General features: G+C 35.9%; 1 protein-coding gene across 2 annotated transcripts in view; it reads right to left on the reverse strand.

The window, feature by feature from the left end:
• Positions 1-27461, reverse strand: part of CDH9 (cadherin 9) — a 96167-nt gene that overhangs the window by 55294 nt on the left and 13412 nt on the right. Inside the window, exons 1-2 of one of the 2 annotated variants that reach the window (XM_054059998.1) lie at positions 16664-16681; positions 15687-15999 (exon numbers count right to left, since the gene is read on the reverse strand). In XM_054059998.1, coding sequence (XP_053915973.1) covers positions 15687-15914 — 228 coding nt within the window. In that variant the 5' untranslated portion in view covers positions 15915-15999; positions 16664-16681. Of the gene's footprint in view, positions 1-15686; positions 16000-16663; positions 16682-27461 lie in introns of those variants that run through there. The other variant, XM_054059997.1, reaches the window with a different exon arrangement.

Here is a 27461-nt window from a genome sequence, read left to right on the forward strand (position 1 = left end):
AATTCATTCCTTCCACATACACCTCTCTATACCTAGGAGGGGTCCTGGAAGCCAAAGCTATTTCCTCAAGTGCCGCCTTCCCCTGCACACCTTCCCATCTCCTGTGCCTTATATGCTAGGCTGTCGTCAAATCTGGAAAAGTGGTTGCATTCTTCTGCACAAAGAATGGGGTTTCAGAGCACAGAGAATTTGTTTGCTTGTTCTCCTCTCTCTGTTCTCCAAATCATCAGCCAGGTTGCAGTTTTTCAGCCTGATTAAAAGAAACAGGCTATTTTTTTATGGTTTGCCATACCCTGTGATTTGGCTGTTCCATAACATGAGATACAGGTTTACAATAAGTGACTATAGTCATCAGTTATATCCACAGGTCAGAAATTACGACTTCGCAACATCAAGCACTGTCATTTTAATCAGTCCCTGGAACAGATGGCAAATCCATCATTATTTTAAAGTCTTCAGAATAAGAAAGGATATATTTCTCATAGATTTTTCTCTCACCAGAAACTTCTGAGTGAAATCTGTCTCTATGTGTGATATGTCTTGCTGTTTCAGAGGATCTCAAAATATACTGTTGTTCCAAAGGTTGTGCATGAAGATAGGCAGGAATAAATGTTTTGGCCCTGGAAGCAACACGAGTGTGTCATATAGAGGGAGTATCCCTTACCCTCCACAGAACTAATTAATCTGAGCTCAGCCTTACACTCAAAGAAGAAATATTCTAGTAGGGTAGACCAATGATTTGTGTAGACAAGTACTTTATCTCCATGTCACCAGGATATACTGGTTCGAGAGAACATGCAAGTCTGGCCGCTGCATTTTTTTTCTTCTTTTGTACTCCCCACCTCCCTCAGCCCCAGCATCTGCAACTGTCAGATTAGAATAAGGATGTTAGAGACATCTGGTGTGGGGGGTATATTTTTTTGTTTTGCTTTGTTTTATGAATCTAAAGTCCTTGAGCTTGCCTAGTTGCTTTTTCAGGTTGAACTTTGGAAAAGTACTGCATTGATCGAAGTTATTTTGAACTGATTGATATTATACTGTTACCAGTTGTGGATAATCCACAATGATCTGAAGAATACATCAATAGCAGGATTATTTTATTACTTTTCATCACCCTTTTGTATGTGTGTGTGTATATATATGCGTATATTTGTAGATACGTCCATAGATCAAGATTGAATGTTTTTCAGAAAGCTATGCAACATGATGCAAGTGTAATACAGTAAGATGTTGGCATGTAAGGCAATATGATTGAAGCATCTTTTTGGTCTAAAATATGCAAACAAGTTTCCAGGTTTGCAGCACCAAACAGAAAAAACAGACTGTAAGTCTGCTGGCTCAAAGGAAGCAAATCGCCAAAACATGCGTTTTTCCTAACCTGTCCAATATGCTGTTTCCAGTAATATTCAAAATATTTTAATTTATTTACTAGCATTAAGATGTATTTACTTTTACACGATGCATTTAAAAAAACCCAAAAAAGTGCTGCTTTTGAGTTTGATGGCTATTGATTCACAAAGATCTGTACCACAAAGTCCGAAGTTGCAATTTTAAAAGATTTATTTTTTCTAAGAGCTTACTTTGCAAATTGATAAGCTAAATATTTTGTGGACACTATACACCACTTATAAGAAGGAATCTGTTCATTCCTCAATTCTCATTTCAGAATGTGGTTGTTAAATGATGACTCTTTAAATTCCTTAAATGTTTATCTAAAAGTAAACTTTAAATAAACAGTAGTGGAAGGTAAGTAAGGTCGTTGCTTGACTCAAAGAATCACTGAAGTCTTTGCTACTTCTTATTAATTGGCAAAATTCACGAAACAATATAGAGAAACACAGGCTGAAATTTAAACTATTATACTTTTTCTATGTTCTGTGGACTATACTGGAAATGTAAACTGTCGCATCAACTGAAGGATACTTAGTAAAATTATACTGTAGTCACCCGTCTTGTGTGACTCCCAGTCTGAGTGCAATTCCTCTGCCCCTTGCCTGCTCCAAGGCACATAAGTGCGTGCCCACCTGAGAATTAGATCCTTAAAGTTAGGTAGATCAAAACATAAGTTTTGAAATCAGGATGGGGAATAATAACCATCAAGCCTTGAATCTGTGTTTCGATAATGTACCTTCCAAAGTGAAGCTATTGCAAGAAGAATGCGCTGAATGCCAGTAGTTATGACAGAACAATTAGGGTATTTTTTTTTCTTTTTCTTAGTTGTCACTGATCTTATATTTATTGAAATTTTCATTGCCTACATGTATTTTTCTTATAAATCTTTCTTCAAAATACCATCTTTGGAAGGTCGTCACTGTAATGACAACAAAGACAAAGTGGTGGCTGGAATAATGATCAAAAAACCTTAATTATTTTCCTGTCACAACAGAACTTGATAAGTATAATGCCATCTGGAGGAAGAAAGGGTGCTTAAACGGTCTTCAGGTTCTGCAGAAAATGCAGGTTGATTGTACCTTTCTGATTAAGCAAGAAGACTTTGTTTTGGAAGAGAGCCAGGATAAGGCTGCCTGTGTCTTCAGATGAAAACTTCGTGAAAGGGAAGTAGTATCTAGAGAAGCCAAATCATAAGACCCAAACCAAGCATAAAGCCCTGCAGACCAACGGTGTTGCTTCATCAGGGTTATGATTCATTTAATAGCTGAATCTGTAAGCTGATCAAATGCAGTGAGGTTAGTGTGGAGACATTAGACAATGCAGGAATTATTGAAGAAGGATTTTATTTTTTTTTCAGATTATCAGTGCAAATATTGATGAAAAAGAAGCCCAGCAGGATGTTCATAAAGGATGACTTAAACTAATGTTACTTTATCAGCATGGATAGTCAAAGCATTTGCATCTGGTTAAAGCAGATAAAAATCTCTATGGATCAATGCTAATTTGTGTTAACTTCATGAAAAAAGATTTTTTGGGGGACCTGGAGTCTTCAGTTCTGACTGCCTGCTTCCTTTGATTAAATCCATTTTTGTTATTCTGTACTTTGAAGAAAAACACAGCATATAAAGAAAAACTGATTACATTGTTAATTACCCTATGTCTTCATCTGGAGTGAAATATTGACCATGATCTTGTTGACCATTTGGAGGCAAGTTTCAAGACAGAACTTGATATTTCGCTAATATTCAAAATGAAGGCATGTTTTTCAAATGGTTTTCAATCTTGATGTGTGCTGCTTTTTCTGCCTATGTCTTCTCTTCAAAGCTCTAAGTCTTACCATTATGCTGAATTTGTCCCTGTGCTGTGGCTTTTCTGCTTCTAACTGTTGTTATTGACAGACTCAGTGACCTCAAATTATTGTTTCAGCAACTCTGTTGCAGTTTTCTCCTCAGAAGAACAGATACTATATCATTGCCTGCCTCACCATAGGTACTGTTCATTTGACATAATATAATTTAATATATTTAATTGAAGAGTACTTTCAAAGAGGGAAATTATTATTAGTAATCATAGCATCGTTTTTCTCTTTTATCCTCTTTGAAGAGATCAAAATAAATATTTTCTTTACCTTGAAGAAAAAATAATGTCATATCTACATACATTTAAATATATTCTCATATCTTTTAAGCCTTCTTAAAATTATATTAAATTTTTATTTCTTTGTCTTTTACACACTTTGAAGTTAGACCAAATTTAATCACCTGAAGTATAAAGACAATTAATTGCAGTACCTCTAATAGAATGAAAACAGAATGGGTCATTCCTGTTTCCCTCCACTAACAGTATTTTTGAAGACTAAAATATTTCTTCTTCTCCTTCCCTTTGTGTCTTTCTACACGTGGTTCTGAATCTTTCATATGGAACGAGTAGAATCAGACTGTGAGCTCTTCCACTTCACAATTACTAGCCTGTATAGAGATGAATGCATTTTCATATTCTGTGAAACTTAGAGAGACAGTTCTAAAGAACTTTAAGGATTTATTTTGTTGCAACAACCCCAGTTCTATTTACTTGAGCGACAACATATGCAGAAATACTTACTCACATGCTAAATTCCTCTTTACATTCATTCTATTGTCCTCACAATTTGTTTATATCTAATTAATATAAGTTTAAAATTAAATATATGTGGTTATTTCTCCTAACCACTTGTGTTACACAGAACATTCGGGATCTTTTCCATTTTTTTTTGGGGGGTGTGGTTATTGATTTAAAGGATCTTTAATCTCAGGATTTTAAATACGAATGATGCAGTGGTAAAGAGACAAGTTGAGAAATACTTTCTATATTTTATTTTTTGTTTGTTAATTCAGCCATATCAGTCAGCTACTTGACCTGACAGTATTTGAAGACTTAATGCTCTGTTACCTCCTGGTATTTGACAATGCTTATTCATCACAAACGCTTATTAAAAAGAAAAATACGCTTACTTCTACAATCCCTTTAAGATTGAACTATGAGAAAAGCACCATTTTTAACACTTGCGTCAGTAACTGCAACATTTTAAAGTGTGATATAGTAGTGTTAAGTGTGCTTAAGCTGCCTAGAAGTCTTAAACCAGAACTTTTTTGTAAGAATTAGATTTATTGTCAGTATTTAGAAACAAAGTCTATTTCAAATCTTAATCAGAAATATGTAGTAACACCTAAAAGTTCAAGGAGCAAAAAAGGCTACAGGTGGTGACAGTAATAACAATATTGAAGTTGAGTTAATTCATTTTATGAATGTTGGAGTAGAATTCTAACAATATTTCAATACTTCTTTTTTTGTCATTTTTATGCATTTGGAAAAATTAAAGCAATTATTTATATCACAAATTCAAGCCACATTCACTGGGTATGTAGCTATTAAATCTGTAGTTTTATTCTTTCTCCCTTTTCATAGTGTGTAGTGTTATTTTATTCAACCTAATATTTCCAACATGTGCTTTCAATCAAATGACTGATTCATGGCTGTTTTCATGATGTTCCACACCTTTTTTTTTTTTTAATATTTTGTGGGAACACTTCATATATAGATATGTATTGAGCAAAACTTTTTATTAAGTGTTGGCAATTACACTTTACAGATGGAAAAAAAGAAAGCAAAATGCACATAAAGTAAATATTCCACCAAATTTTATTAATAATTATTTCCAGCAGCATCAATTATTTTTATGGCAGGATTTGGGCAAAAACTATTCTTGCAGAGGAGTCAATCGTTCCAAACACCTCTTGGAGATTTTGTTAAGAATTCTATAATGTAAACAGAGGGGAATTGAGGACTGTTCTCTTTACATTCCCTCTACAGAAATGGAGAATATCTAAAAAAAGAAATTCTCTTCACTTAAGGCTAAAACTCATCAAATATTATCAGTCTGATTGTCATTTCCTCATACTCCCAACTTGACAAAAATGGCATGATATCTTCATTCTGAAATGAGCATGCTTGTCTCTGAAATGCAAAGCAAGACATGGATAAAGGTATAGCTTATGAAATGTTCATGGAGGCTGGAATATTTTCTCACTCCTTTTATTAGACTCTGCTTTGTAGAAACAGAAAAGAGAGGTTTCAATAGAGTTTCTTGACCATAGACTGATATGAGAGAGCAGATGACAGTCCGATGAGTTTGTGTTGCTACAACAATATATACAGCAAGGATTTGACTATTGTTATGTACTTCTATAACTGATTAAAGATCACAGATTTCTCTTTTGACTGATACCCAGTAAGATGCTAAATTGACTGATTATTTGTTTGTCTTCAAGATTATTTAAAAATCTTTCTCCAACAGACAAGATGTTGCACAATACCATGCTCTGATGCAGTCAAATTGCACTTTCTAAGTACTCACACATTGATTTGCTCTGATGGGTTTGTGCTTTTTTTATCACCATTCTGGCAGGTACCAGTAAACCACATTACAGTGGAACACACTTCCCCTCTTCAGAATGGCTCCCATAATGTCATCAATGTAATAAATACACAACATCATGAAAAATATCTTATGAAATCAATTTTCCTCACCCTCCCACCTTTCCATGCACTATAAATGATTCCCTGATAACAGATAATTATAAGTCTGCTGATTGCCATTAGTCTAATCTTCTGTCACACAGGCTCAAAGCTGCAAGGCTGAGAAATACCAGCCTATGGAGTTGTGATAAGAACACAGGACTATTCTATGAATAATTGTTAACTATTGCTACAGGCTCCCGAACCAGCCAGTCTTTGAGGCAGACCTATTTAGACCTTTTAGCATAAGGTACTTGCCAAGACAAAGAAAATAACTCCATTCTCCATGGCCACTTTGCCTAAATCAGAGTTTTTTACTTTAAGCACAGTTTTTTGTTAGCTTGTCAGCACCCTGAATCCCAGAAAACTCTATAGGTGGGACCTCCATATGTGGGCCTCAGACTCCCATTACTGTTGTCCTCTCCCACATCATCAGTGATCTGATCATACTCAGGAGATCCACAGGAAAGGGAAGCTGTGACTAAGCAAAGAACAAGCAATGTAGTGAATAATAAAAAAGACTCCACATAGTAGCCTTCCTGCTATGTTGGGTATCAGGTGAGTATAATTTTTCCAAACCTGAGATGAAAAGCATGGAGGGAGAGAGGGAAAAAAAAAAAGAATTGGCGACTTATTATTATTTTTCCCCTATTGAATTGTTTTGTAATGGCTTTGGCTTTAAAAGCAGCTAGCTAATTTTTCAGATGCCTGTATTCATGCTATGGATTAAGTTGCCACTTAATCTTGCTTTATTCACAAAAATTATTTTGCAAATTCTCTTTTTTCCACTATGCACAAAAGCTATATAAAGACACACAGTGGCCTTCTGCCTGTTTTTTTAACTTGAAAATCTATGCACACTGGATACTCCATCTTGGAAGAAGAGGAAGGGGACAGGAGGGAGAAGAGAAAAGAAAAGAGAAGAAAAAGGGAAAGGGAACAGTTTGGAATAAACATTTTGAGGATCTCCTAATTTGTTATGTCTTCGAGTTTATTTTTAGTTTAGTTTTTCACAAGCACTTTAGCTGTGAAGAAAATTTTAATTTGAACATGAAAAACACACACAGAGTCCTTAAAAACATAACGAAACAGACAAGGACCTAATGAAATAGTCTGTGCCTCCAGGCAGGGTCAGTGTGGACTCTCTGTTTTTTAGTTAGTCATGAAAACCTCTAGTATGAAGATAATCCTGTATCTCCAAGTAATCTTTACCTAGTACTTCACTGTATTCACTGTATATAACATCAAAATATTTTTACTGATGTTTAATGTAAATCAACCTTATGACAATATGAACCAAACTTCTTGCCCTCAACGTGACAAGAACCTGAGATTATATTTTTAGCAGTCTTTTATGTAGTTGAAGAAACAGAAACTGTCAGATCTCATGACAGCTTATCTATCTGTACCAAAACAATGCCAACTTACTCATTATTCATGTATTAGAAGTCTCTGATCACTGCAGTTGTTTTCAGAACTGATTCTTTATTTCGTGAAATATGATATCCAAATTTGATTGCAAAATTCCAGGTAAGACCAATCAGGTCATGTAACATTCCATATATTTCATATTTAAACTGTTTATACTTGAGTTATGCATAATGTGATTAGATTTCTTAACTATTTTTAAAACTTCAATGAAAAATTTATTTAATTATTAGAAATGAGCAGATGTCTTTTCTCCAAAAGAGAACAGTCTTACTGGTTATTTTCTTTCCTGGCCCTTCAGCTTTATTCTTCTAATCAAATTTTATTGAAAATTTGGCTTTTTTTTTTTTAAGAAAAAAATTATTTCTAGCAATTTTTCAATAAAGTTTATGTTAGAAACCTCCAGAAAATATGTTATTTTTAAAGAAATAAAGCTATGCCTCTTTACTGGTATTAGTAGTTAATTTGTGCATGTATCTGGAGACAGGGAATTGCCTCAATTTTTTTAACCTTTTTTGTCTTGGTTTGTTTTTTTCCACTTTCGTTTTACTTTTGGGGTTCATCTCCCTAGAGAAACAGCTGCTTGAAAGTAGATCAAATGTTTGTTGAAAAAATGTGCTGAAGTATGCATTGTAAGTGGAGATAAGCTGTTAATTTAGGAATCAAACAGTTTTTCCATTTCTTTTTTTCTAAAATACTGGCGAGACTCTTTTTCTTATTTCTCTGATTTTTTTCTGTCTTTGTGACCTTTTTTTAGGTTGTAATGTTTTAATACATCATTATTTTTGTAGTAGCTATTCAAAGATAAGGAAAAACTTAGGGTCAGAGAGAGGAAAGTAAAGACAAAAGTAGGACACTCAGATGTTCTCAATAACTTTTCTTCTTTTGTTAATCTTAAAATACTGATTTTACTTTAAGAGCAGAGCTTCTAATGGAAAAACATTACTAAATCTTCTTCAAAAGCAGTGTTTTAAAAAGATTGCCTCATTTTAACACATGCTAGATGGAATACATTAAGAATGTGACGAAACCTTCCTGCAATTGAGTTACACTTTTTAATGATTATATGTCAGCAACATGTGATTATTTATGACTCTGCTAGGTTTTTGAAACTTATCATTCTGCTAAGTCCAAAGATGGTAAAGAAACATCTTGGTTTTGGTGGCATTTACATGCTGTGATCAATTGAACAGTTTTTCAAATAAGACAAGTGGGATACATGTCTTAACAAGTGGAAGGTGGAGGTACATGAAACACTGAAAGGATAACGCTCCTGTATATTTTCTCATCATAAGAATGGCCTGTTCTTTAACTGACACTGTGGAGGGAAAATAGCAAATATCATAAAGAAATTTTATGGATTACCTGTATAAATTAAAGGCACAACCAAAAAAGTCAGGTCTCTCACATACTCTAAAAAAATCAATACATAAAGAAAAAATATTAGTTTATTAATAAAAAGTCTTTTTGTTGTGGATGAGAATATTATGCTTCAGGGTGAAGACACTAAGGTTACTGCAGAGTTTGGCAGTGCCATGGTGTCAAGAACCAGCTCAGTGGGTCACCAATTTAAGCAATAACTTCATCCTCCCATACTGCTCAGAGCAGAGGCTGAGAATGGCCAACATTGCTTTGGCAACATTGTTGAGAGGGCATGGATGAACTGGGATAAGGATAATGGAGTAAGGGCTTCACTGATCCTATTTTTTGACTTCTTTGTTACGTTGTGTATTAAGAGAGAGCCTATTCTGGACTTTTTGACCTATCAAAGGCAGCCAGCAAAGTAATATGAAAGAATATTTCTAGGCCTTTATACATTTTTGGTCTATATTTACAAGGAAATATAATCCAATTCCATTAAATCAGAAATAAAGCCAAAAAGTGCAGACTACAAGAAATACATGGTTGCATTTGAATATAAGCGGCAGCCCACCTTCCCCCAAAACAAAACACCCCAATACCCTCCTCACGTCCCTGGCAATAAAACCCCATCCTCTGAATATTTTTCTTTTCTGGTTATACTTTTTAATAAGACACACAGAGAGTTGTCATGAATCAAGTTCACTGATTAACTAGAGGTAGAACAGAGATTTTTCCTCAGTTTTCATACAATTTAAATGATACTTGTGACATGCAAAGCCCAGTACATTTATTTTTATGGAAATTATTACACAGGAAGTTATTCACGGACCATCTAATTTTGAGTAGTATCAGTTCTTTTAATTTTATTTTGAATTTCACATCTTAATATGAAGAAGAAAGGTGTCAGCTGGTGAACAAAAATGATTTTGTTGGTTTTGTTTAGTTATTGTTTTAAGATTCTGGGATACGAGAGGTATTTGATTGCATGGTTTATGATCACTGTAACATACATTGCATGGAAATTCATGTAGAGATTTTGAGTCCCCTAGCAGGCAACATAGACCCACATGGCCACTAGTCCAGTGGGCAACAAAGAACCGCATAGCTGTTTGCTCATTCCTTCCTCTTCTGAGTTCCACTGGGGAGGAGAATCAAAAGAAACAAAGTCAAAACTCATGGTTTGAGGTAAGGACAGGGAGGTTTCATTCACCAATTACTGTCATGGGCAAACCAGACTGCACTTGTGGGGAAAAAAAACAATCTAATTGATTACCAATCAAACTAGATCAAGATACTGAGAAACAAAAACAAATCCCCAAAAGGAGACATTCACTTCACCTCTCCATTCTTCCCAGGCTTAATTTTTATGCCAAATATTCTTTACCTCCTTTCCCCAAAAGTGGTGCAGGGACATGTGGAATGGGGGTTGAGGTCAGTATGTCATACATATTGCTGCTTATTTCTTGTTGGAGGAAGAACTTCTTGTCTTCTTCCCCTGCTCCAGCATAGGGTCCCTTCCACAGGATACAGTCCATGAACTTCTCCAGCATGAGTCCTTCCCATAAGCTGGCATGCTAGCACATGTTTTCATGGGGCCTATGGCCTCCTTCAGGCACCTTCACATGTTCCAGCGTGGGGTCCTTCACAGGCTGTGGGTGGACATCCTCCCAGACTCCTCATGGGCTGCAGACAGACAGTCTGCTCAATGACACTGTCCTCCACGGGCTGCAGGGAAATCTCTGCTCGGACATCTAGAGTACCTCCGCCCCTTCCTTCTTCAATGACCTTGATATTTTCTACACACTTGTTTCTCTCACATCTTGTGTCTACATCATTGTTTCTCTTGCAGTTGGTGTCTACAGGGTCATCTCCTACATCTCTTTTCTCTCTCTCTCAGCTGCCAATTTGGGCTGGCCTGGTGCAACTGGTTCAATGAGCACCAGTAGTCCAGCTGGAAGCAGTGAGGGAGGCCAGCACCTTCCCCCTTACCTCCTCCCTCTGGCTGCTGCTGCTGTGCCCCTACCATTTCTTTTCATCTTCCTTAAATATGTTATCATAGAGGTGTTACTACTGTCACTCATTGGCTTTGCTTAGTCAAAGGCAGATCTGCATTGGAGCCAGCTAGCTTCGGCTTCCAGCACCCTCCATCAATCTCCAGCAGAAGGTGCCCCCTGTAGTGTCCGTCCTACCCTCCAAAACCCCCAAACCATTTCCTGCACAAACCCCACCCAACATATTGTCTGTCCATCAAGATTGGCAGCTTTTGATGGATGGAGTGCCTGTTTGATACAGTATATTGACTTCAAAGGGAAAATCTTGTCTCTTTAAATCACTTAAGTATATTGTTGCAAAGCTTAAAGGATTGCATTTTCCAAAATGGCTAATTATTTTGATAAGGCCTATTTATTCCCACCTAGGGATACTTCATAAGGACTGCATTTAGAGAAGTGGAATATCTGGCATTTTGCACAACTGAAGTGGATATCAAGTAAGTTATTTAGAAAGGGAGGAACATAAAGTCAGTATTAGCTTTGGAAAGTAGAACTAATTGTCCCTAAAGGGCTACTTGGTTAGAATCTTCTGTGCATTTTATAAGATTTTTCTGTAATTAGTGAACATCATTCCCATCAATATTTTAATACTTCCTAAATTGCTTGTCCTTTTTTTTAGATTAATCTCTCTTCAAATTATTTGTTTAGGAAGTGAGTAAATCTGGTGGGCTTCTTTCTCATAACGTTTCAGTTGTTAGGAGTCCATTTCTTAAGCATGGAGTTTAAAGGTATTTGCAGCTGAGAAAGTGGATGTACGGCCCCTCCTTAGTGAAAGAAATGGAGATCCCAGAAACCAAGGAATGACACAGTATAATATACAGTTAGATCTTTTATTTTATCATCCCCTTCATATTTCACAAGAAAAATTGCCAACTGTCTCTTTGCCTTAAAAAACCCAAACCTCCTCTCATGTATTCAACTCTGAATATTATACTATAACGTAGATTTTTCTTTTTCTTTTTTTTTGTGAATTCTTAGTAGGAAGGATGACTTTTACATTTCCCTTGACTGAAAATTCCTCACACTAATGATCTCATTGAGATATTCAAGATTCACAGTAGACACCTTGAAAGACTAGTCATTCTTACGTTTTAGAAATTTTTCAGTTTTTTTTTTTCTTGGCTAAATTTTTAAACACGACACTGTGATACTGTTTATCTTACCTGTTTCTGCCTGAACATTGCAGTTGCAAATTCTGCAGAGCAAAGTTTATCTCTCTATGCACTTTTTTTATAGAACACCTGGAATAATGGAGGCACTGGTTTCTCAAAGCATTTCCTGAAAATAATGTAAAACGACACGAAATCGAAGGATGCCATAAGCAGTTGTTCCATTGTTGAAGCTACAAATAACAGGACCTAACAAACTTGAAGACCTCCTGTGCAGATGGGTCCTCTGAGTTGGAAGAAGGAAGATGTGTTATGGATAGACCGTAGGTTGTCTGGGTTTAACTTGACTCAACTTATCACATTCAGAAGGTGATTGTATATATGCCTTCTCTCCGAAAGGTGGATGATGATTTAGATCTGTTCTTTGAGTAGTTTCCTTACAACAATTGTTCCAGTCATCAAAACTTCCTTTGCTCATCAAACAATGTTTTCTATTTCTGCAAAGTGCACTTCACGCGCTTACTGGTCTGATGTCACCCATCATCACTACCCTTGCTTTGTCTAACATCTATCTAACTATAATTGGGAAGATAATCTCTTTTCTAGATGCTCAGAGTCCATTAACGCTGTGTTAACCCTGTTAGCAGTCTGGTAGCCATATGCAAGTTTTGTGTGGAGCTGGCTTTTTCATCTCCCTTACAAGTACATCAGACCTCTTCTTCAGTTAATTCTTGTCACAGGATGAAGCCTACCCACAAGCACCACTAAATCAATGAGATCATGAGTGCATCTGCCAGCTCTAACTACTTAGATTAGTCTGGTATGTGCAGGAAAAAGAAAATAAACCGAAACCAACAAATGAAAAATCAGGGATGATGGCACTGTTTACAACTTTCTACTCTGGAAAGGTATTTGGGAAGGTGACCAGAGAGTGAGAGCAACCCCAGTAGCAATTGCTCTTTGGCCTTAGAGATGGGGGAAAAAAGATTGCCCTGGGGCTACTTGGCTAGCAAGGTGATTGGTTGCCAACAATTTGATTTTAAAAAGTGCTGCTTAAGATGACATTTCTTCAGATGTAGGGGAGAAACTTGTCCCTCCAGGGAGCTCTGACACAAAGTGAGGCTTGGGACCAAGGCAGAAGTACTCTTCTAGGGGCAGCACTGCCAGACAGGACTTGGACAGTCCAGCAGTCAAAGCAAGTGTTTAGTTGACCTTGGTCCCTTCTGCTGGTCCAAACAAGGCTGGGGCACTGGGTGGTGGGAGTGAGAAGTGTCACAGAATAACTCTTCATCCCATGCACCCATCCATCCTTCTTAGTATTTAAATATTATCTATTTATGTCATACCGAGTGATCCTACCCCACTGCCAATAACAGAATGCACTCATAACAAAATAAAGCATCAACAAAGTAGCATCATTAACAAAACATAAACAGTAACCTAACAGACTAATATGGCTTGAAAATTGAACTGGAGAGGGAAAACTGTTTTTTTAGTACTATGGTTATGATCCCTTGGAATTTTATTTCCTGGTAGACTTTATTAATGCAGTTTATTTAGGTTTTAGTACAATGTTTATTATTCTACCCCAGTAATCCATCTGCCTGTGCATATCCATGTTAAAGATGGACTGGATAAGAATACTTGCTGTGAACTAGTCCCGGTGGGTTGGAAAGTGCTCTCTCTTCACACATACCAGTTTGTTAATTACCATAACTGAGTAGAAGAATACTAAATCTGACATTTAAGCCTTTCTCAGAATAATATTTTTCAAATAAAGTTATTATTTTTTTTTAAAGAAGAAATTCCTTATTAGACTTCTTGTAGCAGCTCCCTCTTGGTGCTGTATGTCATGTGTACCCAGGCTAATTCTACTGACTCAAATGCATTTACAATCGTTTTATACCACTCAGGACATATCTATGATCATTTTTTCATGTCATAAACTGTTCTAGAGATAATGCTATCATATGGAGTTTATCACTTCAATCTAACTCCATCTCTTTGGAACATGAGCTAATATTTGGGGTGACTTCCATCTGTTTAGAGAATCAGTAATGCTAACCCCTCCCTCAGAGCCTCTATACGAAAATTTTTCAGTGAAATGTGAAAAATATCAACATATTATTTAAGTTTAAAAAAATTAATCATCTCAGATACAACCAGCTGTACAGCAGTTTGTTTTCCTTCCTAGACTCAGCTCTATAGTCCAACGGCTTTTATTTAATGTGGAAAAAGAGCAGAGTAAGTTTGCATCTAGTGCAATATACTGTGTAGGCATTTCTTATGTGAAACAGAGATGGTGATCGCAGTCTTGATGGAAGATTAATTGATTTGTGGCTTAGAAGCAGGACTGAATCTCGAAACAACTCTTATGTTTGGTACTTCTTTATGAAAGCTCTCTTTTTACAGAAAATATTTCTATTAGTCTACATAGAACTTACGTTTATGGAGTTCTATATTATTGTGTACTTTTTTGTACATTTTCTCTGCAAGTTTACTCAATGCTAAAGATACTTCCAACCAAATTTGGTTTAGAAATCTCTATGTGGAGTTTGTTCACTCTTTATTGAAGGTTCCTTTGCCTAGAACAAACCTTGTTATTTTACACACTGAAAAACAGATCTAGCAATAGGATTATTGGCTCTCATCTTATTTCTGCCACTGCATGTCATAATCAATTTCACTGAAAACAGAATTGTATGGCTATACAGTGGGTATAAACAAGGTCAGAATCTGGTTCACAGTTATAATGACTGGCTTCTTTGATGCCTGTGTCTTAATAGAGACTATTTCCACATTTTCCAGATGATCATGCTTCCCATGGCCACAAGTATTAGGAAATACACAAAAATATTTTTGTGTCTTTTAGTTGAAAATATCTCAATATGTTTTGTAGTAAGACACCAGAAACTGAGAGTGCTACCTGACAATCCAATCTAGTGAGAGCACTGTGGATGAATAACAGAATCTGTAATGCACATTAATTTACTTAAGATTTTAAGATAGCATTTCCTTAATTTGCAAGTAATTCTGCGTAGTTGCTATGTGTATTCTAGATCTTTACCAGTTACTACTAGCTACTTTAGTTAAACCACATCACAAGGCAGATTTGTGGATGGTGAGATACCACAAAGGGCAAAAATCTGGAAATCTTTGAGTTGTATGTTATCAGAAAAGATAGGACTGCAGACAGCTGAAATTCAGAGTTGTCATTGTTGGCAATAGCTGATGTAGATAGGTCTCAAAGAATGGAAAGTCTCTCAAGCCGTCAAATAAAGATCTCTGTTTATTGCAGAAATGATGAAAATGAGACTTTTTCCTCCTTGAACATCTCATCCATGCTTGGAATAGTGTATAGACAGTGATTTTATTATTAATTGATAGAATTAAATATTTCACTTGAGGAAGTACACATCTCACTACAGCGGTAAATGGCATGAGGTAGGTGAATGAAGGCCTAACTTCTCTAGTCCCTTGTATAATATTTATATTGAACAGTTCAAAACCGAAAATGATTCAGTGCTAAAACTTGCAAGGCCATATGTAATAAGATGTCAGAACGTTTCAGTCTAACAGTTTCCTACTTTTTTCACTGAACTACTTTATTTTTCCCACAATTTTGAACAATCATGGAAACTTCAGTTTGTCCACGACGTTCTTTGTTTGACTTAGATGAGAAATTTGGACCGTTGCTGTATAAAAGGCAAAACAAGTGTGGAGAAGGAGGGGAGATACAAAGAGTGTCAGATGCATCACCTCTAAAGAATCCTTTAAACACAAGGCTTACCTTGCCCACGTATTGAGTATCGGGACCTGTGTACTCCTCCAGCAAGAAAAATTGATTCCACATCCAACCACGCTTGGTGCGGTGTAGTGTTTTTCCACCATTCTCTGACAATCCTGTTATCCTTTTACTGTGTGAGTGCTTGTTAGTCCTTTTTAGGGGTGGCATCATATGAATTGCATTAAATATACAGCTCCAAAGCAAAACTGTCAAGGAGTAAGTCCTCATCATTTACAGAGGTGCTGTTAGCATCCACTCCTCTAACAATTCACCAGAACAAATCTTTAAAATGTTCTAATCTTCTTGTAAGTAGGACCTAGGGGATGGAGAAAAGTACTTGGGTAAGTAATAAGGATATTTTTTCCCTAAAATATGTCCCCTAAGGACATGGCCTTAGGGGAAACACGCACACTGTATATTAATTTCAAACACAATCTGAATAAAATACTTCTTCGTCTGAAAATTTTAGCAACCAGCAGCATTCTGACATACAGAAACAGCCCAAATTTTAAGAAACCTTCTAACCTAATCTCTCTCAGTTCTGTCTGATTACTCTCTTAGTACCTGTTCACAATTGTTTGCAAATCTGAATTTTCTGTTACTTCATGATCAATACAATCCCTTCTTTGCCTTTGCTAGCCCTCAGTTGTCCAGAGGATCTGCTTCTGTTTCTACACAAAGAAACTCACAATATAATATGAAATTTAAAGTATTATTGCTGCCTTCAACAGATTCCTTATTAAAGAAAGAAAAAGTACTTGTTACATAAATTTTGGTTCATACAAGTCCCTCTGCAATTCACAGAATTCCAAAGACTTCCGATACTCTTTCTCTGTCAGTACAACCGAGGTGCCTGATGTCCCAGTGTTTTCCATAACCTGGATTTCCTGTCAAGCCTACTTTTGCTTTAGGATAGCACTAGCTGAGCTGTCATTGTATATTACAGAAAGCATAGGAAAACAGTTCAGCAACAAAAGTACCTTTTGCTTTGGAAATCCTGGTCCATGAACAGTGATAGTAGCATGAAACCACAATACCCAGAAATCTGAGAACACTGAAATTTTGAAATTAAAATTAAAAAAAAACCAACATAGAAACCTACCTTCCTTTCTCCCAAAACCCCAAGTTACCAGCAGCTACTTTCACTTTGTTTTTTTCTAAGAAAGGGAAAGGGAGTCTTTTTCTATATGAAAAAATACAAATTTTTGGAAATAAATGTTTTTTGTGAAAATTGTTTGTCAGCTGAGAAGCAAAACCATTTAAATGAAAACTTCCAGTGAATTGTAGTCTAAAGGTCTTCATGATTAAATTAATAGAATTGTGCCCTTATGTATAGTTTTCCTTAAAATTCTATTTTGTATGGTTTTGGGATCTTAACTAGCAATCCTGAAGGAGGATCAAAGTCTTAGCATTTTAGTAACTTCAAACAGAGTTTTAGCTAAGCAAGAAGTCAAGGTCTAGAATATTTATCACTTTCTAACATTATGCTCAAAATACAAAATAAAACAATTTAATAGGTGTCAAATTTATGCAGAAGATCATAGATATAATGCAGGAAAACTCTTATTTTTTTTCACTTCTTTATTTTATTAGAAGAAATAAAGAACAAAGTAAACTAACTCTATTTACATAAAAGCATGTGTGTACATAGACCTTGGCATATGTTAGTGGCTGTATTTTCTTTGAATTCTGTAAGTGTACTCAAAATCTTGTTTTCTCCCTTGTAATGTTCAATACGTTCCTGGTGCATGCAGAGGAGCAAAGAAGAAATCTCCTGTGGCTCCTTTAGCAATAGTAAATTTTGACATTGACTGGAAAACATATTATGTACATAATGATCTTCCCTTGTTGATTGACTGAATCAGGTCAGAAAAGAAGCCTTAGCCAATCTTTTATCCATGTCTACATTTGACGATTCTAATTCCCTGTATAATATAGACTAAAGTAGACTTTATCACTGAATAAAACTTCTATCACTGTACAGCATAAGACATAATCATCCAGATCTTCAAATCCAACCCACCGTGCCATCTGAGGCAGATTACAGAGTCTCTTCAGACTCTATAAATTAAATCCTGGTTAAGATATTGTAGAATAAAAGCAAACAACAACAGGAAATACTGTTGGAAATGCTGTACTCAAAAGGCAGGATGATCAAGTTTATCCAATGCCTTTAAAGACATTTATCTTTCTGAGATACTCTTGCTTGATGCGTCCTCAAATAGTGTTGTTTCACAGCTGCATTGCAACACTTTTTGTTGGACTGTAGTTGAAGAATGCACCTTGTATATATTCTGAATGATAACATACTTAAATAGTCATATTGATTACATTTTGGATTTGATTGCTTTTGCTTTGCATGAGTGATGTGTTGTTAATTAACTATTTTGACAAACTTTATGTTTATATATATTTTAGGTCTCGACCTGTTCATTTCTCTAACTTCTTGGAACACCTCACCTCTTCTGTGTTAAAACAAAACAAACCACAAAGAAAAAAAAAAAAAAGCCCTGAAAAGTACACATGTATTTGGCAAAATTTTAACAGATAATGAATCTATAAAACTTCTGAAAATCATAAAAATATATTTTACAAAACCTCTAAGCTTTGGAAGACTGCAGTGAAAAATAAACTATCAGAAAATGTCAACAGTTAAATTTCGTCCTTAAAATGTCATTATTTCAAAACCCAGACAAATCTAACACTCAGATTATTTAGTCTGGTGTATTCTTTACTCTTTTTAAAGATGGGGAAAGGATAGGGGATATTTTCATTTCGCTATTTGGAGATGTGTAGTTACATGTTCAATTTTGTGATAATTTCAAATGAAAATGAAATTCAAAATTTCTAATTTCAAATGTTTCACTTCTACTCTTTCAAAACCACCTTTTTTTAATTTCCTGAAATTGCCTTCATTCTTTTCCGTCCAAATGCTATTTGCCGCACTCGTCCAAATGCATAAGATGTTTATACTATTCTTTTCGTTTTACTCAGATACTTCGAAGTTGTCATTGGCTTATGCATCTTGTCTCTTAGCAGCTGTTAAAGTGGATCAGGAGTTGCAGATGCTAGACTCAGAAGACTTATTTTACTGCTGAAACTAAGGATTCTGATGTGTACTGCAAAAGTAAGAGCAGCAGTTCAAGGCACCACAATGGACTGTGCACGGATAATCTTAGCCTTTTGTAAGAAATTGTTTTGCCACAAACAACAATTTTTTAACAGTTTTTTTCTTGGTTGAAACTAGTTTCCCGTGTTTTGTTCCAGATAGCACAGAACTTAATCTGAGATTGTTTAAAATGTGTTGGCTTCTGTGTAGAGCTGCCTTCTACTGATTTCCTTGCTAATTAAGGAAGAACTTTACTACTACTGAGAAAAAAGGCAATATCCTTCATGTCAAGAAGGATAAGACTCAGTTTTTTAATTGACAGGGGTGGAAAAATAAAAAAAAATAAAAGAAAAAAGCCATAGCCCATTATTTCCCACTTTTGATTTTTACAATAGGTAGGAGTATTAATTTTAGAGAGTTACTAGTCTGGATCAGTCTGGATCTACCAAACATTATGGTAAACATCTGATTTCATTTCTTCTAAAAGAAGCAAATACCTTAAGTCTGAAACCAGAGAGAAGAATGTAAATGGCTTTTGTCCTAAGTAATTGATAAAAACTATAAAAGCGATCTCTCTGATTTTACTTCTGCTTCCATAATTTACTCAGCATAATAGTCAACTTATTGTTCTTGTTAAACAATGGGAAATTATTTTCTTCCTAGTTATATAGGAAGTTTCTCCTAAGATGAGATGTCCATGTATTAAGCATGCTAATGCCCCAGACTGTGGAGAACCTGTATTATTTCCTGACTTTGCAAATGTAATGATCTGAGTGGAGGCAACCGAGTCTTCTATTTTTATGGTTTGAGAGATCTGTGGTGGTAGCTTAGAATGATGACAGCCTCTCTTTGCAGTAAGGACTCTGATATCAGAATCCTACAACAGTTCCAGGTATATGTATTATCTTTGTATGAAAGATATTATTCTCCTGAGCACATCAGCAACTGGAAAAATGTATCTGTTAAAGTCCTTTTGAATGTAAAACATTCAATTTAGATTCTTCATGTGTAGTTTGAAATAAGCTCTGCTGGGATCAATGGCAAGGATTTGTTAGCAATGATGCCAATTTAAATGTTTCTATAGCAATTGCCATGGCAATGTTTTTAATTAGTGCAGCACAGTCTCTCACAAGCATGACATGAAGAAAAGCTAACCTTCGGCAACTTGATAACATATCCCACATTAGTTTGCTTCATTCGTTAATAGAGAAGTAAAATTGTGTTCTCAAAGAAAAGGCCAGAGTGCTAGTGCATAGCTAAAAATAGCAGTTAACTGCAGCAGCAGTTCTTCCTATTGTGCTCACTAATCTTCAAACAGTAAAGATGCAACTGCCATTCAGAATGATAAAAAAAATCTGTAAAACTAGAACATACATTTCAACAGGATGTAGCAGGTATAAATCTTGTGTATCCTGAATGCATGGGAGTGATCTCATTGACTTTGGCTGCATTTCTTTTGAAAACAAAATACTGAATTTAGCTTTAGTTTGTCTAAAGCTTCTTAAAGACTAAGTATTCTTAGTCTGAATACTAAGAACAGAGAAGATGTAGCAAGAAAAGACTGTGTTATAAGCTGCACACTGCCACTGCTAATACCAAGACTTGTCTAGAAACTAGGTCTGTGCCACTGTAGGTTCACTTTATTACTCACCTAATTAATATGCACGTAAATAGGCATGTACATGCTTTCCTCTGACTGCAGTGCTTGGATATTCTCTGAGTGCAGTCATTTTACAAACATCAATATAGTCTGTAAATGTATCATCGACAGCTGACTTTCAAAAGACAAACTCCTTCTGTTTTCATCTTCCTAGTTTGTTCCTTCCCTCTCCCTTCTTTATAGGTAAACATGGAGTTGAACATTGAAAGGATGAAAAGAGCCAATATGCACTTTAATGGACCTTCCATGCTGAACCTGGGAGAACCAAGAAAGATGCTTTCATTCATTTCTATGAAAGCTGAAGTAGCTTTTGAGAGAGCCTCCAAACTTAAGGGACAGATTTTTGACTGATGAACACCCGTTCTTTGAGTATATGTACTCACATCCCAATCAGAACAGAAATGAAAAAAGAAATGAAAAAAGAAACAATTCCTCAATCAGCAGCTCATGCTGCAAACCTTTCAGAGTGTATTTTTACAACTAATTTTTTGCTCATTGGTTTGCTGATAAGCCCAGTTAAAAACTTTGTCAAGGAACAGCTAAAGGCAGTTCTTTATGTCTGGGACATCAGTGCAGATCTACTTAGCTACATGAGTCAAGGAGTCACATGAATATAAATAAAGTTTTGGAGAATGTGAACTAATAGCAACCTTTATTGGAATGTCTGTTGAATTAATGTCTTTAGGCAACTGAATTTATGGCTTGTAGGTGCATTATAAGGAACATTTATCTTGATGTGACAAGGGAGTTTGCATTTATTTTAGAGTTTTGCCAGCTGCTTGGGCACATACATTGGAGAAACTGGTCTAAATTCAACTCAATATGGCTTGAGTCACCTTCTCCATAGCACTCACAATGAGTAACACCAGTCCCTTCAGTGGGTAGATCTGGCAAGATAGCGCATTTATTCAAGTTTAGACAGTCCCCATTAACAAAGACTTGTGCAGAGGCAAAGATGTGATTTAAAGCAACTGTCTCTGTTTGTAGAAATAACATCTTGCCCTTCCATGGAGCAAGTCTCCTCCGAGGTGCAGATAAAGCTGTTTCTAGACTCTTTCTCCCCCCGCCATCCTTCCACCAGCTAGTGAATGAAGCCTGCAGCGGTCCCTGTCCATGCTGTAAAAGGCTCTCTCTTGTTAACAATGGTAGTCCTAGGCTAAAAAGACACTTTTGAAATATCTGCCCCTGAGGCATCAGCTCACTGGATTGCAAAAGTGAAATGTGTGTTTTCACATTAAAATAAAATAGAAAACCTTTTTTCTCCAATACTGAACCTTTTTACAAGATCTCCTTTTCATCAGCATGAGGGAACTAGGAACTATAACAGTTGTAAACCCTTAACGCAGTGCCTTTTGAAGACATTCCTTTGATCTTTAGTATAGATTTTTCTCCACAGGGAACACATTTCAGCTTTATCATATAATGAAGCTGCATTATATGATTTTTATACCACACTTTATTTACAAATGCAATGCATTCACCACATTCATGGTGTTAAAGAATAACCTTCAAAGACAACAGGAGAAATAAAAACAAAATTCTTATCTTTGCTTCCACTTCAATATTGTCTCAAGTTCTGTCACTCATAGACTGTTTGGCTCTGCTTTGATATTGATACCCGGCAAGATTTGAGGCAGGTTTTGGCTTTTCACGCACTCCCTCACTGCCAGCCCCCAAACAACAAAGCCCTCTATCTGCCTAAAAAAAGCTAAAGCAGTATCTGCAATGTAGTTCCCTGTTTTCCAGACATGTTGATTCTCATCTGTCTCTCTGCATGAAGCAGATGAGATTCACCTCTCTTAATGACAGGGCATACTTACCAGTTCTCCTGAAAACTCGGACTAAGTGTTTTCACCAAATACCTCTTTCTTGCTGCTTTTTGTACAGCAGTCCACTCTGGTCACACAGGCAGGTCCCAACTAAGCAGCTTGAGTTTATGTGTCAGGTGCCTCCTACTTCTGCATTTCTCTTGAGCATTACATGTACCAGAGTGAGAGCTCGCTAAACTTTCTGAGTCTACACCCTCTATAATGGTCCAAGGTTGCTGTATGCCAGAATTTCACAAAATGAAGATAACTTCAAGCTAATATTTCCCAGATTTTTAAAAAGCATTCATCTTTGCCGACCCCCACTTTTTTTCATATGTATGTCTGAGTCGGTCAAAATCTTGTTGCTGTAGAGAAGGATTGTGAAAATCAGATTTAACTACCTTGTGCAAGGGAATATGCATTTGCATCTCTGGACGGAAAACCTTGATGATCAATTAAAGGTAGTTAGCAGATTCGGACTGGTAACTGGAGCCCATTGTTCTACTTCCTTCCTGAAGAAAGTGAGCAGCTGCCAAATGCTGCATTTATCTGAGCTCAACCCCATTATACCCCTCTGGTGTCTCCAAGCAGATCATCAAATCAAGGAAAGTCTCAGCCTGAGAGTTGAGGAAGCCCTTTGCAAGCAAAGGAATTTACGCAAAGAAATAGTGCATAGGTTTAACATATTTTTTTTGCTATTTGTTGTCTAATCTGAAAGGAATCTGATTCAGCTGAGGCTTCAGCCTTTGTTTCCGTAATAAACACCCTAAAATACCTGTAAGTGGCAATCTTGTCACTTACAAGAATAATGTAGTTTTCAGAAACAAGAAGTACAATTTCTTTCCTTGTTCTTATTTTCTAGGTCTAAATTTCTTCCTTAAAACCAAAAAACACCACATCCCCCTCCAAATAACCAAAACCGCCTCTCACTTGCATCTTGGTTAACTTCATTAATGAAAATCATCAGTGATGGTGTGTAAGCATGGAAGCATACAGTGATTTTTCTCATCTAGGTTTTCTCAGTCTCCAAGTATTATGTAATCCACAATTCCCCTTGTCATGACTTTCTCCACTTTCACTTTGAAACATTATAACGTTCTAGGATCTACAACATTCTGCATAGACAAGCATAGATATACAATCTCCTGAGAAGAATTAACTTTTTTTTGTTTGTTTTTGAACACTGTAACTAACAGCTTCAGTAGAATATACTGACTTGGACTGTCACCGGAAGCTACAGTAAACAGTCATTCATCTGCTCTTCACTCTCTTTGCCACTCATGAATGTATAGACTTAAATCTACTTCTCCTTCGGTTGTCTCTTTTCCAAGATGAAAAGTTCTGGGACTGTTTGCTTAATCATTCCATGTCTGCAAGCTTAGCCATAATTTTGATTGCACCTGTAGGTCTCTGAATCTCTTCCATTTTTTTTTAACATATCTTTTTGTACTGGTGATCATAATTTGTTGCAGTATTCAAGATGCTGGAGCTTCATGTATATATAGACAGCAGCCAAATCACATTCCCTACTTATCTTCATCATGATACATGGTATTATTTGCTTTCTTTGACCACTGCAGACCTCTGGGCTAATGTGTTCCTGTTATTTTCTATTGTTACATTATAGCATTATTCCCCAATGGCAGTAGTCAGACTTTATTATTTTAAACATAATATCTGGGTTTTACCATCTGTGTGGTTTTACATAATTTCCCAACAAATTCACCATCAATTATTTTGGTGTCTACACACTGTATTGCATAGACCAAAAATTATATGTAGAGAACAAATATAGTTATTAAAAATACCTCAAGGCAGACAGTGGCTGGCATGGCTAGGCTCAAATCCATATGGCTAAAATCTTGTCTCCCCTGTCTTGCTCCAAAGCAGGATTACTATGTCCATATCATCTGTGAGAAATCACTCCACGTTTTGTCCCCAAGCTCAGACAGGGATTTTATGGGAAAGTGCCAGTTGGTACAGGCTCAACTGATGTTAGGGGTACACTGTAATGACAGTGAAATATTATGGACAATTACTTTGCAAAAGGCAATTTCCTTGCTATGTGTATTAGTATAATTACAGTTGTTAAGATCCTTTTGCAAACATCCTTTGGTTTTATCAAGATGAGTGTCACTTGCAAAGTTTTTCACCTTGATATTCAAACACTTTTTCAGTTTATGTATGTTGAACAGTGTTGAACAGTGTTGTAGTACAGATTCCTGTGAAATATTGCAACAGACCTTATTTCACTGTGAATACTCGTTATTTACTTCTTCCTGCTAGTTCCTGTCATTTAATCAATTACTGCTACCTACAGGGACTTTCACTTCTAGCTCATGGCTGCTCAAATGCCTTTGCTGAGTGATCCTGTCAAAAGTCTTCTCTAAGCACGACTAGATCATATCAAAGAGGTCAAATCCATCCATATGCTTGGTAACTACTTCAGAGAACTTGAGCAAATTTGTGGGGCAGAACTTCGCTTTCCAAAGCTTGTACAAACTTTTCCTTAGCATGTCATGTGTCCAACAATTATATACTTTGAGTTGCTAACAGTTTCACTGATTTTGTCCTCAAATGTTTTCCCTGCCACTTGTCTCTGTTAGAACTGAAGCTGTTTTTTAAAAGTTGGCATCACATTTGGTACCTTGAAATCCTCAACTATTAAGGAAGTTGAAGTGAAAGGTTAAAGAAAATAATGAATATTTCATCAGTTTCATCACTGAGATTTTTAAGATTCCTGATAGTATGCGTGAAGTCACTGACATTCATTATGACTTCAAATCCCACTGCACTAAAATTAGATTTCTCTGATGAGTTCTCGGTTAAATAAATAATAAAAGCCCCTCAATAATCTGGCATTTAATTCTTAAGGGTTTATAACCCTTTCTGTTTTCTCCTGAAAACTGTGACGAATGAACCACAGAACACTGGGAAGCCACAAGCATAGCACTGATGGCAAAGGCTTTAATAAATCTTCCTAAACAAGTTTTCAGCTTTTAATTACTCCATTTTGTTGACAGCAAAATATTTCCCCAGCCACTCATGAAATAACAGAAAAGTTATCACACAGGTATGTGGCACTGGACCTTGTGTGTGTATGCTGTTCTAGTGAAGCTCATTTCTGCCGTTTGTTTCCTAAAGGTTTGTGATCTCTGCCAAGAGCTAGTAGCCTAGATATGATCAGTCAAGTTCACTTTGGTGCTTGACAGTCCTGCAGAGAAGCCCACCAAGAACTCTGATCAGCAGCTCAGAGTCTCTTTTCCGTGCTCAAATTTATATTGAAATTTTGATTAGTTCAAGTTTTAAAGCTCTCCTGAATTTATTCTCCTCAAATTTCTACCATTAGCGCAGAATTCATATGTAGCTTATTGGTGCTACAATGATAGGCAACTTCAGAAGACTTTAGACCCATCTGGAACTGAGCCTAAAGATGAGGAAATATGTCATCTCCATCTGCATTTAATCATTTAATTGTGCTCTGATGAGACTGCAGTTGTCGTTGCTGATACCAACTGTTTTACTATTTGGTTCCTTTGTTTCTAGCAACCAGAGACAGAAATAACAAATGACATGTCATATATTTCCTTTAGTAAAATCCAAACCAGTCTTGAGAGGAGAATAGTCTGTATTTCAGTACATATTTCCAGATCATGTAGATTTGCATGTGATTTATACCGATTAATTCAAAACACATATAGTGCTTTTCAGGCAGCATTCCAGAATCATGTTCTGCAATAAATGGTGTAAGAGGAACCATAGCTCCGTTTGTGCTTCATACTGCTAAGACAAGTCACAAAATATCTGGATTCATAGAAAACAAGTTACCTCAAACACATAACACTAAAAAAGAAAGTGCCTAGTTAATCTGTACACAGGGATGTGTATGTCAGTCAGTTTTTATCTTTTCTTGATTTATGTAGGTCTATATATGTTACATGAATCAAAGTTTATATTCATACAAGTAAATTTTCTTTGTCTTTTTATCTTTGTGAATCTGCAGTCATTATTACAGCCGAATTTTGATGTTACTTTTTAGTAGTGTGGCAGTGGTACGCAGTACCCGTTAGTGAAACAGTTTCATTACTACTGTTAATAAAACATACTAAATCGCCCTTTTTGTCCTAACTCTGAAGAATTGTCATTATATGCACTATCCACAAACAGTTCTTTATGGAAAAGAATGTACCTCCATCTAACTCTCGTTACTATAGTAGTGAATTTAAAAGCATTTTATAGTAATAGCTACTAATAGGGTGAGTAACAAGCATAGTCAAATTTAATTGTCCTATTGCAATTCTGGATGCTGTGAAGGGAAAATGTGCTGCAACGGTGTAATTTAGATGGACATACTATAATAAAAAATCTAAGTTAGTTGATATAAATCCAGCTAATATTTTACTTCTATAGTCCAACTTCTTAATGAACATTGAGGAATGGCTATTTTAGTAACACAAAGTGCTAAACAGTCTGTAGAATCATTAATTTATATATACTTACCTAATGTAAATATTTTATAAAAAGGTAATAAGAAAGCAAAAGGAAGGATTTTAGAGTAAAATAAAGTGTGTCTTCTAGCTGACACAGCTGAAGTAATTGAATAGTCTTGCTGAATTTTTCATGTATATTTTTTTGCCAAAAAAAGTACTTCTAGTTTTCTCACAGCAACATTCATGGAGACATAGAGAAAATTGAACCTGTTGTATAATGTGGAATCATGCCTAAACATTAATGTAGAGGAATGATGGTGTGCCTCTGATACTTGGGAAAGCAAAATTGAAATTCAGAATTAAATATATCTAAAAAGCAAACATTGTTTAATTACTAATCTTACATTAGGAAATAATTTTACACCATAGAAGTTTAGGCTGTCAGGATTTACTGTTTGGTGTTGATTGACAACTTTTAACAGCTTTACTCTTTCCTCACTTTTCCCGTCTAATAAAACACCTTTTATTTCACAGAAATTATTTTTTTCCATCTAAAAATATTATATGTCTTTTCATTCTTCAAGGGTATATTCAAAAATTTCCTGAAGCCAATGCATGTAAGTCTGTGGACTTTCAACTGGGTCACTGCTATGCTGAAGATTTCAAAGGAGCAATGTGAATAACAGTTTCTTTTATTTTTTCCTCAGTGTTCCTAATGAAGTAATAATAGTGTAAAAAAAAAAACCTTATTCCTTTCTGGTCACTTGTCCA

Source organism: Cuculus canorus, chromosome 2 (assembly GCF_017976375.1).
Source record: "Cuculus canorus isolate bCucCan1 chromosome 2, bCucCan1.pri, whole genome shotgun sequence".
NCBI lineage: Eukaryota > Metazoa > Chordata > Aves > Cuculiformes > Cuculidae > Cuculus > Cuculus canorus.